Source organism: Nomascus leucogenys, chromosome 11 (assembly GCF_006542625.1).
Source record: "Nomascus leucogenys isolate Asia chromosome 11, Asia_NLE_v1, whole genome shotgun sequence".
Taxonomy (NCBI): domain Eukaryota; kingdom Metazoa; phylum Chordata; class Mammalia; order Primates; family Hylobatidae; genus Nomascus; species Nomascus leucogenys.
Window position 1 is genome coordinate 93,889,647 of NC_044391.1, and position 18,449 is coordinate 93,908,095.

The 18,449-nt window shown below is 35.4% G+C and overlaps 1 protein-coding gene across 1 annotated transcript in view; it reads left to right on the top strand.

Moving 5' to 3' along the window:
- Positions 1-18,449, top strand: part of ECT2 (epithelial cell transforming 2) — a 66,533-nt gene that overhangs the window by 23,509 nt on the left and 24,575 nt on the right. Inside the window, exons 15-18 of the mRNA XM_030822830.1 lie at positions 3,367-3,435; positions 5,036-5,146; positions 5,946-6,042; positions 7,736-7,817. Coding sequence (XP_030678690.1) covers positions 3,367-3,435; positions 5,036-5,146; positions 5,946-6,042; positions 7,736-7,817 — 359 coding nt within the window. The remainder of the gene's footprint in view (positions 1-3,366; positions 3,436-5,035; positions 5,147-5,945; positions 6,043-7,735; positions 7,818-18,449) is intronic.

An 18,449-nucleotide genomic window follows, 5' to 3' on the forward strand; every position in this document is an offset into this window, starting at 1 on the left:
CTGTTTAAAATGAAGCCAACCATCTATTGAGCATTACCACATCTGTTGAGCAAGAAGTTGGTATTATGGTACACATTTTAGAAATGTGAAACTGGTACACACAGAGAATAACTTTACAGAGGCAGTCATCTAATAAACCTTCTACAGAGCAGACTATATTTCAGAGTGCCTAAAGATGATTTTGCTTTCCTAGAGCAATGTTCTTATGTAAGTATTTATTTTACAGGTTTATGAATTAATACTTGTAAAGCATTTAGAGGAATCCCTAACAGATAGTTATGCTCATAAAATCCTCTATGATGTAGGAATAATTACTTTCCTTATTTTTCAGAATAGGAAATTGAGGAACATAGCTTAAATAACTTGTCCAAGGGCACAGAAGTAACAAGCCCAAGAGCCAGTATTTAAACCTCAGTAGTCAGTGCCAGAATTCACTGCATTATATTGCCCCAAGATTAGACTTATTTATAATATTTTTCTTTCTTTTTTTTTCTTTCAAGTGCAATTCTGAACAGTTCAATCTTCCCAGTTCTTGATGTGTGTGGGCTGTTAAAATATTCTTGCTTTGAGTTTACTTTTATGCTATTGAAAGTAGTTTTTCTCCCTTTTGAACTTTACTGTGATTCTTAAATTATTTGTCTTTAGGATCCCTTTTCATTCTTAAAGATTGAAGAAGTTTTACTTATGTGGATTTTATATATTGGTATTTGCTGTATTCAAAAATTTAAAATATTATTTAACATGTATTATTTTTTAACAGCTTTATTGAGGTACATCTTACATGTTTTTAAATTCACCTATTTAAAATACACAATTCAGGCTGGGCCTGGTGGCTCCTGCCTGTAATCCCAGCACTTTGGAAGGCTGAGGCAGGAATATCGCTTGAATCTAGGAGTTTGAGACCAGCCTGGTCAATATAGTGAGAACCTATTTTTGCAAAAAAATAAAACAGTTAGCTGGCTGTGGTGGCACATGCCAATAGTCCCAGCTACTTGGGAAGCTTAGGTGGGAGGATTGCTTGAGCTTGGGTGGTTGAGGCTACAGTGAGTTGTGCCACTGCACTCCAGCCTGAGCAAAAGAGTGAGACCCTGTCTCAAAAAAAAAAAGAAACTATGATACAATTCAATATTTTAATAACTTAACCAAGTGGTACAACCATCACTATACATCCACTCTAGGACATTTTCACTACCCACCCTAAATAATATGTCTACTTAAAATTAATCTTTATTTCTACACCCAGCCATAGGCAACCACTAATGTACTTTCTGTATCTATGATTTTGCCTTTTCTGGACATTTTATATATTTAATATGTTATACATTGATACTATGTATATATACATAGCATATAGATATACTATTTGATACACTATATAGTATTATAAATATGTTTATATAGTATGTGGTCTTTTAGATATGGTTTCCTCTTAGCATGTTTTTTTTTAGTTCATCTAAATGTAGCATGTTAAAAGTTCTTTTTTTCTGGTCAAATAATATTCCATTGTATGACTGTACTAACTTTTAAAAGTCTGTTCACCAGTTGATAGACATTTAGATTGTTTCCATTTTTGGCTGTTATGAATAATGCTGCTGTGAGAGTGTGGTGTGCAGATCTGTGTGGACATGTTTTCATTTCTCTTGAGTAGGTACCTAGGAGTAGGATTGATGAGCTGTATGGTAGTTTGGTATTTAAAAATTTTGAGAAAATGCCAGGGTTTTCCCATTATTTTGAAGTTAATTAGTTAATTTATTTAGAGATGTGGTCCTGCCAAATTGCCCAGGCCAGCCTCAAACTCTGGTCTCAAGTGATCCTCCCATGTCAGCCTTCTGAGAAGCTCAGACCCATCAGTTGTTATTTTCACCAGTAATGAATGAGAGTTCCAATTTCTCCACATTCTTGAAAAACACTTATCTTTTTTTCTTAAATTATAACCATCCTAGTGGGTGAGGAAACATCTCTTGTGGCTTTAATTGTATTTCCCTAATGATTAATGATAAGTGTCTTTTCACATGGTTATTGGCCATTTGTATATTATTTTTGGTGAAATGGCTACTTTCTGTTGCCTGTTTTTTGATTGGATTGTCTTCTTGAGTTGTAAGGGTTCTCTGTAAATTCTAGATACAAGTTTTCTTGAAATACAAAAGTTTTAAATTTTGATGAAGTCCAATGTATTCATTTTTTCTGTGATTTCAGTGTCATATCTAAAAATTTTTTTTCTAACTCAAGATTTTGGAGATTGTTTTCTATGTTTTCTTAAAAAATTGTTTTGCTTGAGGTGAGGGTGTAAGTTCATCTTTTTGCATGTGGGAGATCTAATTTTATATTAATTCACTTAAAATGATAGCACATTACATGGTAACACAAGTAACATTATTTAAGAAAAATAATTTCCCAAACAAAAATAATTCGTAAGGGGAGTGGTAGTATTGTAGTTTTTTTACTGTCTGGCTTAACAGAAGACTGATTCTCATATCTGCTTCTGCATTCAGTCTGTTGCAATATCACATATCATATAGCTTCTAGAAAACAGCTGTATACTTGTGAGAGAATGAGTGAAAAAGTCAAATAATGCTTTAGCAGTATTACAAAAATAATTTTAATCTCAGGGATCCCACTGAAAGGGTGTCCCAGGAGTCTTTGTTGAAACTTTAGATGACACTTTAGAGAGTCTTTAGTATAAGAGCTTGTTGATGGATGTCTACTTTAAAATCACTTAGAATTTCAATTAGGGCCTGTCATTTCTTGGCATCTCATTTTATCATCTGATTTGTTTGTTTATTATAAAGCTTTTAAATGTTCTTCTAAGTTTTTACAAAGAAGTAATATTTTAGAATGACCATGAAGAATTAACAAACTATGGTTCATGGGCCAAATCCAGCCCATTGCATGTTTTGGTTAAAAGAAGTTTTATTGGAACACAGCCACACTCATTTATTCACACTTTTAAATTTACTGACCCCCTGTTAGAGATTACAGTTTTTAATGACTGATGTTAAATAAATTAAAAAAACCTCATTTTTAGAGTTTCTTAGATTTAGCAGCAGGATTGAAAGTAGTTTTCTATAATTAATAACACCAATCAGCTTTATAGTTAATAAAAAATATTGAGTTATCACATCATATTGGAAAGTTAGGCTTATTGACTTTACATTTTATATTTTAAAAATGTTTTTCAAAGGATGTTTTCTTTGTAGTAAAAGTTAATTCCTTGTTGAAGAGAAAGAATGGGATGTTCATTGTTTTACACATCAAATTAAGACACTTTGTAAAGTGCTTCTTTCCAATGAGTATCTCAGAAATATTAAAAGTTGTATAAGGAGCTGTCAGGTTTAATTTTAAATATTTCAATTTGTGCTATTTCAGGATGATCTTGAAGACCTTATAGTTAATTGGGATGAGAGCAAAAGCATTGGTGACATTTTTCTGAAATATGTAAGTATTGTATTTCTTTTTTAAGTTTTCAGATTAAAATATGATCTCATCAAGGACTGGCAAGGAATGTAATTTACCTATCTAAATGTGAGAGGTTTTAAAACTTTGACATGATTGTGTTTATAAAATATATTGGAAATGTTCTTTGTCTTCTGAAACATGCCTTCTATATGCAATTTAACACCTTAATAGCCCAAGATTATTAGAAGAATGCCAATTATCATGCTGTGGTATAATTGTTTTAGTATGTATCAAGTTATTTGCCCTTCATAAATGGCCACAGATTGTATTTTTATTTTATATATTATTTAATTTTCATTTTAAGTTCAGGAGTACATGTACAGGTTTATTATATAGGTAAAGTTGTGTCATGGGGGTTAATTGTACAGATTGTTTCGTCACCCAGGCGTTAAGCCTGGTACCTATTAGTTATTTTTCCTGTTCGTCTCCTTTCTCCTACCCTCCACCTTCCAATAGGCCCCAGGTATGTGTTGTTCCCCTCTTATGTGTCTATGTCTTCTTATCATTTAGCTCCCATTTACAAGTGAGAACATGTGGTGTTTGGTTTTCTGTTGCTGTGTTAGTTTGCTAAGGATGATGCCCTCCAGCTCCATCTATGTTCCTGCAAAGGGCATGATCTCGCATTTTTTTTTTAATGGCTGCATAACATTCCATAGTGTATATGTACCACATTTTCTTTATCAAGTCTATCGTTGATGGGCGCTTAGGTTGACTCCATGTCTTGCTATTGTGAATATTGCTGAATTCTACCAGATGTACAAAGAAGTTTTTATTTTTCTCCCTTCTTAGTTGATAACACTTTTTGCTGTCATGTCTGTTTCTATTTAAAGGCTTCTAATGAACTGCCTCTTACTAGGATAAGAACCACATAATGAACTGCTTCTTACTAGGATAAGAACCACGCAACTTAAGTTTTATAAATTCATTTTGGCAAGGTTCTGTGAATAGAATTTAGAAGTTTCTTTGAATCTCTTTAAATAGGATTTGTAAGTTTCAGTGCCTTGAGTACTGGTATTTATACTTTTATTTTTTGAGGCCTCTAACTTCTTTCCTTACAAAATAATCTCTTAGGTGTTTTTTCAGTTTGTTTGAGAATTAAAAATTTACAAATTATTTTCTGATTTTTTTTGATGACCTTTTAATTTTCTCAATCAGCCAACACTGTTTTCCTTTTCTTGCTTGCATTTTTGGGTAATATAACTGATCTTTTAATGGCGGTTTGGATTTTTGAATAAATACCATGCTTTTGGAATCTACATAGATCAGCTGTAATTTAATTGATATTTTTTAAACTCATAGACATGTTTGTATCAGTACAATAAGCTTTAACATATCTTTTGTTTTTTTTTCTGAGTCTTCATGTTTTAGACTATGTATACCAATTGATGTATTTTGTTTAGCAATTAACTCTTTACTGAGAAATTTATAAAATAAATTTCTATATTTGAGAACAAACTTACTTTAAACTTTTGCATCCAATATGTCAGACTGTGACTATTAATTATTTGACTTTAAGTTACATTGTCTCTAAGGGTGACAAATGCATAACAAATAATGTTTTTTTCCCTTTTCTTCCTAGTCAAAAGATTTGGTAAAAACCTACCCTCCCTTTGTAAACTTCTTTGAAATGAGCAAGGAAACAATTATTAAATGTGAAAAACAGAAACCAAGATTTCATGCTTTTCTCAAGGTAATGTGTATTTCTTTCAAATAAAAATTTGAGAATTATTTCTGAAGTAATTCACAATTATGAAAAAATGAAGTAAATTTTAACTTTAGTAAAATGTATCCATTAATATCTGTTAATTTTAATTATACTTATGGGTGACCATGATATTTAGCTTTGGAAGGTTTGATATATTCAGTATTAGGTGCCAGGAGGCAGCTGAGTGAATAAGAATGTTATATGTGGTCTTTTTTTTTTTTTTTTTTAATTGTGGCCGGGTGCACCGGCCAATGTCAGCCTGTAATCTTAGCACTTCGAGAGACTGATGAGGGAGGATTGCTTGAAGCTAGGAGTTTGAGACCATCCTGAGCAACATAATGAGACTCCCATCTCAACAAAAAGTTTTTCTTAAAAGTTTTATGTATTTTAGTTCTCAAAACACCTAGTGATTTTCCAGTGAGATTTGTTTTGCTTTTAATGATTTTTTTTCTTACCAGTTCCTTTCTATGGTATTAGCATAATTAATATTATTAAATGTGCTTTTTCTTGTGAATGATGTAGACTTAAGAAAAATTTAAGGTGGGATATATAGGACTGTGTAGAGGAACTCACTTTTTATGTAAGATGTTAACCACTGGCTGGCCAAGAGGACATTTCAGGCCCTGAAAAATTATTCAGCCAAGTAATCTGCCATGGAGAAATTCCACTTCTTCTGTATTAGTTTGTATTACAGACACTAATGATAAGGTGTAATCCAGTAAAAGTAGGGCATGTAATCTTTGCAGAAAACCTTTTTTGAAATTGTTGAATAAATTTTTTTCAGATAAACCAAGCAAAACCAGAATGTGGACGGCAGAGCCTTGTTGAACTTCTTATCCGACCAGTACAGAGGTTACCCAGTGTTGCATTACTTTTAAATGGTACTTGTCTGATCTGTTTCAAACTATGTCAGATATTTTAATGGAATTGTTTTTTCCAAAAAAGATTAATTTCTTCTCATTTTTAGAGTTTCTTAGATTTCAGCATTAAAGTTTATATATGTTTTGCTTTATGGATTATCTTAAAAAATAGTTTACTGGTGCTACTAAAATTCAGCCTGGCCTGAAATATTTTGTTGATTAGTAGTATATATTTTGTCTTTTGATTTAAAAGTTTTCTTAATATTTCATGGTGTGTCACTAGTTCAAAATCATTTTACATCCAAGTACATATAAAATTTGCCCACAGAATCACAAGGAGAAGATAATTTGTATGTCCTGACTTTTTTGTAGCCCTTTTTTAAATTTTAGTAAAGTTCTATATACTTGGCTTTTTGCTTACCTTTTTTGACCTTAGATTGTTCAGAATACTCTTGAAACATATCTATTTATTCTAGAACTGAACTATAGGTATCAATAGAAGAGAGTTTTACAGCAGATAATTTTTATGAATAAATTTTGCCTGTGGTAAAAAATGTATATGTATATTTTGTTACATTTAGCTGGCTAAGGACAGTATCAGTTTTTATTTTATTCTTAATTAAGTATGAAAACAAAATTATAGCCTGTAATCCCAGCACTTTGGAAGACCGAGGGTAAGCCCAGGAGTTGGAGACCAGTCTGGGCAACATTCAGGGACCCTGTCTCTAAAAATAATTAAAAAAGAAAAAGGATAACTAAATTATAAGCAGGAAAAAGTCTATAATAAAAGATTTAATTCCTAAGCTAAATCTACACTAATAATGTACAGCAGACAAGGAGGCAAATTTTGTGACTGTTTAATCTGTTATTTTCTGTAAAAATCTTGGTTAGTATATGAATTATAGTACTAACTAAAAATTTGATAATTTTTTTGTTTTTTAGAGTTATCTAATATAGTTGAGAATTACTGGCTTATAAAATGATTTGTCCACTATTTAAAACTGTTCTGTTTTTGCAAATTATAAGGAGAATATATGAACAAACTTCAGGTTTCCAAAACATTGTGGTTTTCTTCTAATTTGCATACCTTCATTATTGTTTAAGTACTTGTAGAAATTCGTAAATGTTACAAATACAATGATTTCTAGGCTTTATTACTATTATTCCATATGACAGATTAGGTGGACAGTGGTACTAGATTAAACCTAGATTTGATAAGAATATGCCAAGGATGGCATAGGGAATACAAATAAACAACCTGGATTAGAAGAGTCAATGTGTTAAGTATAAATCTCTAAGGTAACAAAATCTGTGCTTAAAGATACCAGATGCTCTCTGTGATGTAACCATGGGCCCCAGTATGACATACAAAATACATTATGATTTCTGAGCTTATTGAGGATCATGTGTTTTCATTTAGCACCATGGAGAGAGTTTGAGGAATTTGGGAGTCCCCAAGCATTACTTGAAGGGATTGGAATAGCAGTGTAAGAAAATCAGGATTACATATTCTGAAAATTTAGTCAGTGAAAATGGAAACCTTAACAGATGTGTAATCAGAGATCTTTTTAGGGAACAGTGCTTAAAACTTTTTAAAAAATAAGGATTGAATATTATCTTTAAAAATTAGCTGTATCAAGATGGACAGCATTTTAGTCTTAGATGAGAAATCACTGAATTTTTTATGCATGGAAAAAACGTTGTATTATTACAGATCTTAAGAAGCATACAGCTGATGAAAATCCAGACAAAAGCACTTTAGAAAAAGCTATTGGATCACTAAAGGAAGTAATGACGTAAGTGCATTATTTTCAATTTTTGATCGTGCCTTAGATTTTGAATGGAATTGATAGAAAACTAGAATCATAAATAGGAAAATATCAATAACAAATTTTTGTAAAATGTCTAAATTATTTTTCTAATAGTGTAGTTACACATTAAAATGAAGTATTGTAAGAATACATTCATTAATCAAAACATTTATTTCTGAAGCTATTAAACTATTGTGCACAGAGAATAATAGTTTAGAAACTTGAAAATGTTACAAATTCCCTAATAGGCATTTTCTTCATATAACTCTAGTCATAGCTTGTTTCTGTCTTCATATTAATGTGGATTGCCCAAATATAACTTGAGAATGTGACCACAGTGAAACGAAAAGGTTTATAATACTTTTTCACTTTAATTTTTAAACTTTTTGTTTTCTACCTAGAGTTCTGTGGAATTAAATTGGCAGGATTGGTTGGAAATGTATTAAAAGTATAAATTTAATGAAATTGATCTGGGGAATTTGGTCATAAACTTAGGCTGCTTACTATAGGTCTAACTTGGAAACAGGACTGACCAGAAATGATCTTCTGACTGTTAGGAGCAGAGTGGAAAACTTACCATTAGCTGTTTCTGTTTTGCCTCAGAGAAGGCACTTTTAGTGGACTGTATGTATCAGTATATTTAATAGATTTAATTGATTTCTGAGATGCCAGGGTGCTTCTGTATGAGAGTTTCTTGAAAGACTTCCAGAAGGTCTCTTAAGGAGAAACTTCACTAGCTCTAGAGAGGGGATTCAGCGGAGACCTCCCTCTCATTCTCTTATTTGAGACAATAATGCTCAAATTAGTTATTACCAGCTTTTGTTGCTGCTGAAAGGGTTATATAAATAAGTGTCCCAAGACTCCTTCAGATACCAAAATCTGTAGGTGCTCAAGTCCCCTACAGTCAGCATCTGCATATATGGAGGGCCAAGTGTATATACTTTTTTGTTTTGTTTTCTTTTTTGCTTATGTATTTTGTATATTCACCAACCAGCCATCATGCTTTTGATTATTTTCCCCTAGAACCAGGATAACGGTATTGAGACTATTATGATGGTAATTCTCTGTAATTTTTCAACACTTTATGGTTTAAAATACTCTGACACACATTATTTACCTTGATCTTTTCAACAAACTTTATGAAGTAGGCAGTCATTGTTTTCATATTTTTATAAAAGAAACTGAGAGGTTGTTACCTGCTCAATTTATCTGTTTAGAGTGTAGAATACTCTACAAGTGGCTTATGCTATTTGTTATTTATGTACAATATATTTTGGTAAGCAAAGATTATAAAGTAAGGAAAAGTAGCAAATAGATTAGTCATTTGACCTGTTGCCTTCTTTAGAATAGTGTCAAGCTGGCTGCTGTAGGGATAATGAGCTGAATCAGTAAGACATTATTTAAGTTTCTTGAGAACTTCTATTTTTAGTATATCCCTACCCTAAGTACCTTTCTCATAGATTTTCAATAAATGTTAAATTATAGGACCTGATATTTTAATGTCGAATTGTGATGCTGATTAATAAGCCTTATAGAATTTTACCAGATCTAAATTCTCGAGATTCTTGAACATTTAGCCTAGAGATTTAATGCTTATTATGGTTGATTAAAACCACTGTAACCTATCAGATATAGGAAATAATGACACAGCACCAATTCACTAGTCCTTGCCATTTAAGCAAACTAAAAAAGCCTCCTAAAATTGAATTCTAACAACATCAGTTATACATGCTTAGATTTTCAATATTAATTTATTATAGATATGTTTTTAGTTCAAATATGGCTTTTTTTCTTAAACTGCACATATTTAAAATATAGTTTGATTAATTTCAGCACACATATGCTCCCATGAAACCATCACCACAATCAAGATGAAGAACATTTCTATCACCCCCAAAATTTACTCATGCCCCTTGGTAATCTCTTTTTCTGGCCCATCCTATTTTATCCTTCCCAAGGCAACCGTCCATCACTGTAATTTAGGAATGCCCCAGATACTGTGGGTTAGGTTGCAGACCATGACAGTAAAGGAAATATCCCAGTAAAGCAAGTCATGTAAATTTTTTCATTTCTCAGGGCATATAAAAGTTATGTTTACACTATAGCCTGTGAATTGTGCAGTAGCATTATGTTTAAAAATTAATGTACATACCTTAATGAAAAATTATTGTTAAGAAATGCTAACAGGCAGAGCGCGGTGGCTCACGCCTGTAATCCCAACACTTTGGGAGGCTGAGGCGGGTGGATCACGAGGTCAGGAGTTCGAGACCAGCCTGGCCAAGATGGTGAAACCTCGTCTCTACTGAAAATACAAAAATTAGCCGGGCATGTTGGTGGGTGCCTGTAATCCCAGCTACTCAGGAGGCTGAGGCATGAGAATCGCTGGAACCCGGAGGTGGAGGTTGCAGTGAGCTGAGATTGTGCCGTTGCAGTCTAGCCTGGATGACAGAGCAAGACTCTGTCTCAAAAAAAAAAAAAGCTAACAATTATCTGAGCCTTCAGTAAGTTACAGTCTTTTTGCTAGTGGGGGATCTTGCCTTGATGTTGATGGCTGTTTACCAGGGTCGTGGTTGCTGAAGGCTAGGATGGCTGTGGTAATTGCTTCTCTCTGTCTCTTTTTTTGTTTTTGTTTTTGAGACAGGATCTCACTCTGGTCGCCCAGGCCGGAGTGCAGTGGCACAGTCTCAACTCACTGCAGCCTCCACCTCCTCCCACCTCATCCTCTTGAGTAGCCGGGATTACAGGTGTGTACCACCACACCCGGCTAACTTTTATATTTTTTGTAGAGATGGGGTTTTGCCATGTAGCTCAGGCTGGTCAAAAACTCCTGAACTCAAGCGATCGCTCACCTCGGCCACTCAAAGTATTGGGATTACTGGCATGAGCCACCACAGCCAGCTGACACTTTGTTAAAATAAGACAGCAATGAAGTTGGCCGTATCGGTTGACTTTTTCTTTCATGAACGATTTCTGTGTAGCATGCAATGCTGTTGGATAGAATTTAACCCATAATAAACTGCAAAGTTGGGGTTACTTCTCTTAGATTTTGACATCACGTTATCAACTAAGTGTCTGTAGTATTATTCTAAATCCTTTCTTGTCATTTCAACAATGTTCACAGGATCTTCACTAGGAGTAGAGTCCATCTCAAGAAACCACTTTCTTTGCTTATATGTAAGAAGCAGCTCTTTTATCTGTTCGGGTTTGTTCATGAGATTGCAGCAATTCAGTCCCATCTTTAGTCTCCACTTAAAATTGTAGTCCACTTGCTATTTCTGCCACATCTGCAATTCCCTCTGCAACTGAAATCTTGAACCCCTCCAAGTCATCCATAAGGATTGGAATCAACTTCTTCCAAACTATTAATGTCGATATTTTGACCTCCCACGATTCACAAATGTTCTTTTTTTTTTTTTTTTTTTTTTTTTTCATTTTTATTTGTGCCTTCTTCTTGGCCTGAGCTCTGGCTTTTGGTTTTTTCTCCCTCACCTCTCTGCTGCTGACCACTGCAGGCTCTCTGAACCTTGAGAGTTACCTCCCCTGAGGTCTCCGCCTATGCCTCCAACCTCTCACGCTCAGCTTCACCTGCCCGACATATGGTCTTAAATGGCAACCCAGATGGTGAATCCTTTCTAGTAGGTTTTCTTTTTCTTTCTTTTTTTGTCAGTTCAAGTTTAATAGAAACTGCAAAAGATAATTGGCTGATGCCGTCTAATGACACAGCATACAAATCAGTGGCCTGCCCCACAACACGTCTCAGGCCATTCCTACCAAGGGAAGAAAGACTAGCCTCTGTAACCCCTGTAGGAAAGTCCTGCTTTGTAACACACCACATCTCAGCTGAATCTAAAGTCTAGTGTTTTACTTATGAAAAGAAAATAAAAGAGAGGTTTTGTTATGGCTGTCCACTGCAGCCTGGCACTAAAATGTCCCATTGCTCACTTCTACTTGGAAAAATATTCTTTGCTCTTTTGGACATCATCAGTAGATTTTCTTTTTTCTTTTTTTTTTTTTTTTTTGAGATGGAGTCTTGCTCTGTTGCCCAGGCTGGGGTGCAGTGGCGCAATCTCTGCTCACTGCAAGCTCTGCCTCCCGGGTTCATGCCATTCTCCTGCCTCAGCCTCTCCGAGTAGCTGGGACTACAGGCGCCCACCACCACACCCGACTAATTTTTTGTATTTTTAGTAGAGACGGGGTTTCACCGTGTTAGCCAGGATGGTCTTGATCTCCTGACCTCGTGATCCGCCCGGCTCGGCCTCCCAAAGTGCTGGGATTACAAGCGTGAGCCACCGTGCCCGGCCGTAGGTTTTCAATTGACTTAGTGATTCTTGTGATTCTTCTGATGGATCTGTTCTATCTGTGGCAGCTATAGTCTTATGAAATGTGTTTCTTAGCTAATAAGACTTGAAAATTGAAATTACTCCTTGATTCATGGGCTGCAGAATTGGATGTTGAGCTAGCAGGCATGAAAACAAAATTAGTCTCCTTGTACATCTCCATCAGAGCTCTTGGATGACCAGGTATATTGTCAATAAGCAGTAATCTTTTGAAAGGAACATTTTTCTGAGTAGTAGGTCTCAAGAGTGGGCTTAAAAGATTTAGTAGGGCCAGGTGTGGTGGCTCATGCCAGTAATCTCAGCACTTTGGGAGGCCAAGGTGGGCAGATCACTTGAGGCCAGGAGTTTTAGACCAGCCTGACCAACATGGCAAAACCCCATCTGTACTAAAAGTACAAAAATTAGCTGGGTGTGATGATGCACACCTGTAATCCCAGCTACTTAGTGGCTGACCTATGAGAGTTGCTTGAATCCAGTAGCTGGATGTTGCAGTGAACCAAAATTGTGCCACTGCACTCCAGCCTGGATGACAGAACAAGACTCTTGTCTCAAGAAAAAAATTAGTAAACCATGGTGATGTGCTGTCATCCATGCTTTGTTGTTTCATTTATAGAGCACGGGCAGAGTCGATTTAGCATAATTCGTAAGGGCCCTAGGATTTTCAGAATGGTCAGTGATCATTGGCTTCAACATAGTCAGTCACCAGCTGCATTAGCCCCTAACGAAAGAGTCAGCCTGTCCTTTGAAGCTCTGAAACCAGGCATTGACTTCTTTCTAGCTGTGAAAGTCCTAGAAAGCACCTTCTACTGGAAGGCTGTTTTGTCTACACTGAAAATCTGTTGTTTAGTATAGCCACCTTCTTCAATTATCTTATTTAGATTTTCTGGATAACTTGCTGTAGCTTCTCCATTAGCACTTGCTGCTTCACCTTGTACTTTTATGTTACAGAAATGGCTTCTTAAACTTCCACGAACCAACTGTGCTAACTTCAAACTTTTCTTCTGCAGCTTTCTTACCTCTCTCAGCTTTTGCAGAATTGAAGAGAGTTAAGAACTTGGTCTGAATTAGATGGGGGCTTGTTCTGGATTGCTAAGGCTGGTCTGATTTTCTGTCTGGACCACTCAGACATTCTCCGTATCAGTATTAAGGTTGTTTTACTTATTATTCATGTCACTGGAGTAACACTTTTGATTTTTCTTCAAGAACTTTTCTTTTGCATTCATAGTTTGGCTGTTTGGTGCAAGAGGCTTAGCTTTAGGACTATCTCTGTTTTCAACTTGCTTCTCTTACTAAACTCAATCATTTCTAGCTTTTGATTTGAAGTGAGAAATATGTGACTCCTCCTTTCACTTAAATAGAGGAGTTTGTAGGGTTGGTTATTAATTTAAATATTGTTGTATCTCAGGGAATGGAGAAGCAAGAGGAGAGAGAGCGATAGGGGAATGGCTAGTTGGTGGAGCATTCAGAACACACACATACTTATCGATTAGGTTTGATGTCTCATATGGGCATTGTTGGTGGTGTCCCAAAACAATTACAATAGTAACATCAAAGATCACTGATCACAGCTCATCATAACAGATAAAATAATAATGAGAAAGTTTGAAGTATTGAGAGAAATAGCAAAATGTGATAGAGACACGAAGTAAGCACGTACTGTTAGAAAAATGACATGATAGACCTACTTGACACAGGGTTGCTTACAAACGTTCAATCTGTGAAACAACAACAACAGCAACAACAAAGAAACACTATATGTGAAGCACAATAAAGTAAAGCACAATAAAGCGAGGTATGCCTATATGCACTTACTACGATTTTAAGTACATGGAATCTTTTGTCTGGCTTTTTTTTTTTTTAACTCAGCATAATTACTTTGAGATTAGTCCTTATTGTTGCTTATTTCAATAGTTAATTTACTTTTATTTTCCATTGTATGGCTATATCACAGTTCATCCATTTTCATGTTGATGGCATTTTGGTTGTTTCCAGTTCTTGGCTATTCCAAGTAAAGCTGCTGTGAAAATTTGTGAACAAGCTTGTATAGACATATGCCCTCATTTCTCTGGAATAAATTCCTAGGAATAGGAATGTAGGACAGATAGTAGATTTTTCCTTTTTTTTTTGGTGGAGGGGGTGGTATCTCATTCTGTGATCCAGGCTGGAATGTGGTGGTGTCATGTTGGCTCACTATAACCTCCACCTCCCAGGCTCAAATGATCATCCCACCTTAGCCTTTTGAGTAGCTGGGACTACAGGTGCAGTGCTACCATGCCTGGCTACTTTTTTCTATTTTTTGTGGAGACAGGATTTCACTATGTTGTCCAGGCTGGTCTCAAACTCCTGGAGTCAAGCAATCTGCCTGCCTCAGCCTCCCAAAGTGCTGGAATTACAGGTGGAGCTACTGCACCCAGCAAGGTATATGCATTTCTAAGAAACTGCCAAACTGTTGGCAAGACAGTTGTATTATTTTGCATTTCCACCAACAGTGTGTGGTTTTCCAGAGTTTCCACATCCTTACCAACAATTGGTATGGTCAGTGATTTCATTTTTTATTTATTTTTATTTATTTATTTATTTTTGAGACGGAGTCTCACTCTATCTCCAGGCTGCAGTGCAGGGGTGCAATCTCTGCTCGCTGCAACCTCTGACTCCCTGGTTCAAGCAATTCTCTTGCCTCAGCCTCCGAGTAGCTGGGATTACAGGCACGTGCCATCACTCCCAGCTAATTTTTGTATTTTTAGTAGAGACAGGGTTTCACCACGTTGGCCAAGGTGGCCTCGATCTGCTGACCTCATAATCTGCCTGCCAAAGTGCTGGGATTACAGGCATGAGCCACTGTGCCCAGCCTATTTTTTACTTTTTTATTCTTACTTTTTAAGATGGAGTCTTACTCTGTTGCCCAGACTGGAGTGCAGTGGCACGATCTCTGCTCACTGCAACCTCCGCCTCTCAGGTTCAAGCAATTCTCCTGCCTCAGCCTCCCGAGTAGTTGAGATTACAAGCACCCGCCACCATGCCCAGCTAATGTTAGTATTTTTAGTAGAGACGGAGTTTCACCATGTTGGCCTGTCTGGTCTTGAACTCCTGAACTCAAGCAATCCACCCACATCAGCCTTCCAAAGTGCTGGGATTACAGACATGAGCCACCACACCCGACCTGGCCAGTCATTTTAATTTGTGACATTCTAATAGATGTTTGGTTGTCTTTCCTGGTGCTTTTGATTTGCATTTGCATGACAAATGATGTTAAATGTCTTTTCATGTGATTATTTGCTGTCATATTGCTTTCTTTGGTGATAATGCCTGTTCAAATCTTTTGTCTATTTGAAAAAAAATTGTGGTTTTTTTGTAATTGAATTTTGAGAGTTCTTTATATATTCGAGTTAAAAGGCTTTTTTTAAAAAAAGATATATAATTTGCAAATATTTTCTCCTAGTTTCTGGCTTGTTTTTTTCTTTTGACAGGTTCTTGAAAAAATAAGAGTTCTAGATTTTTAAGTCTAATTTAGCAAATTTTATTTTAATGGATTGTGCTTTTATAGTTTTATCTAAGAAATATTTGTCTAACCCAAGGTCACAAGGATTTTTTTCTTATTTTCTTTAAGAATGTTTGTGGTATTAGTCTTTACGTAAAAAGATCATTTAGGTCTATGATCCATTTTGAGTTAATTTTTGTATATGGGGCATGGTATAGATTGAAGTTCATTTTTTAAAATATGGAAATCTATTCTAGCAGTGTTTGTCGCAAAGAGTATCCTTTCTCCACTGAATTGCTTTTGTACCATTGCTGAAAATCAGCTGACCATAAATGTAATGGTTTATTTCTTTACTCTCAATTCTGCTTCATTGATCTGTATGTCTGTGCTTATTCCAGTACCACACTGCCTTGATTACAGTACTTTAAGTTTTGAAATTGGGAAGTATGTGTCTTCCAACTTTGTTCTTTTTCAAAATTGGTTTCGCTATTCTGAGTTCCATAAATTTGGCATGTGGCTTTTAGGAGCATCTTGTCAGTTTCTGAAAAACAACAACAACAAAACTGTGGGGAATGTGTATAGGAATTTTATTGAATTTGTACATCAATTTGAGTAGTATTATCTTAGCAATATTATTATTATTATTTTTTGAAATGGAGTCTCACTGTCACCCAGGCTGGAGTGCAGTGGCACGGTCTCGGCTCACTGCAGTCGCCACCTCCTGGGTTCAAGTGATTCCCCAGCGTCAGCCTCCCGAGAGTAGCTGGGACTACAGGTGCGCACCATCACACCTGGCTAATATTTTTTTAGTAGAGATGGGGTTTTAGCATGTTGGCCAGGCTGGTCTCGAACCCCTGACCTCAGATGATCCACCCACCTTGGCCTCCCAAAGTTCTTTGATTACAAGCATGAGCCACCACACTTGGCCTATGTTAGCTATATTAAATCTTCTGATTTATGAATATTTCCATTTATTTACTTTTAATTTCTTTGAGCTGTATTTCGTGGTTTTCAGAGGATAAGCTTTGTGCGTTTCTTGTTAAACTTATTCTTAAGTATTTTATTCTTTTTGATGCTATTGTAATACAAAAATTAGCCAGGCATGGTGGTGTGGTGTGCACCTGTAGTTCCAGCTACTCAGAGGCTGAGGCAGGAGAATCGCTTGAACCAGGAGGTGGAGGTTGCAGTGAGCCAAGATTGCACCACTGCACTCCAGCCTGGGCGACAGAGTGAGATGCTATCAAAAAAACAAAAACAAAAAAAAAACTTTCAAAATTGTCAAAATACATTTGTGCTTGGAATTAGTGGTTAGACAGTTTTATGTTTGTTGCTGCTAAATGTTTTAAAGTCATGGAGCTTTAAGTCCAGCCTAAAATGAAATGATCTTCATGTAATTCTTTGATTTAAACTAACATTATTATTGATTTAATAAAAACAGCTGTATCTTTTGAGTTATTTACAACATACCCATGTATTTCACTTTAGGTTCTTACTTAGGTAAATATCTGATATTAACAGGTTATAAGTTTGATTAATAAAAATAACTTAAAATAATGACTAGCTCTAATACCTCAATTTTCATAATGAATCTAGGCATAATTGCTAAAAAATTTATGTAACTGTAAATGGGATAAACATTTATAACTAAACTTTGCAAGTAATTTGAAATCTTTGTTATGATACATTAAATTAAGTAATAGAGAGCTCATTAAATGCCCGAGTCATATCCAAATAAGAGAAAAAACAAAAGCGAATTGCCGAATAAATAGGTTTGTTCTTGGCTTCTTAAATTTTATAAAAAGACTAAATATACTTAGATCTGTTAATACACATAAAATTATAAGAGGACAATGTGTTTTTTAATTAAAAAACAATGATTTTGTCAAATTCACAGGTTATTTAAAGTTTGTTTCAAAATATAAATTTAAGAAGAAAATTAAAATTGGAGGAAAAACCAGTGTGGGAGAGAGAGAAATGCAAAGATAGTTATGGATATAAAGATGTATTTTTAGTTAAATAATAATTTAAAAATGTCTGTGATAAATTTTTGTCCTAAGGCAAAATGGTTGTTCCAATATCAAAAAATTATAGGACTAAGACTAGGTGTTTGAGAAAATGATGAAAGATCTAAACAAGTCAAAGAGGGTTTATGAAGGCTGGGCTTTGTAAAGGAAGGTTTATGTGTGATCAGGTTGACGGGGTTGGAAAGGATTTCTTTGTAAGTTTTTTCTAAAAATTAAACATTGGTGTCAGGAGTGCATTGATTGATATAGGACCAAAGTCTGAATCTCTATGTTTACAACAACGAGTTTTACTTGAAGTATTGATCAGCTTTTAATACAATTGCCATAGGTTTTAATTTTTAATTCCAGAATCTGTTTCTTCATCAGCCATCTTCTAAACTGCAGGCATTTTCTATTTTGTCTTACATTTCTTCCTGATATCTATTTAATTTCCCCAATTCAGGTTAAAAATGCTGTCTTCTTTATTTAAAATTATTTTAATTAATTAATTCATTTATTTATTGGAGATAGTCTCACCGGGTCGCCCAGGCTATAGTGCATTGGTGTGATCTTACTCACTGCAACCTCTGCCTCTCAGGTTCCAGCGATTCTCCTGCCTCTGCCTCCTGAGTAGCTGGGATTTCAGGCGCATGCCACCACGCCCTGCTAATTTTTAGTAGATACGAGGTTTCGCTATGTTGGCCAGGCTGGTCTTGAACTCTTGGCCTCAAGTGATCCTCTCACCTCCCATAGTGCTGGAATTGGAGGCATGAGCCATCACGCCCAGCCCTATTTCTTA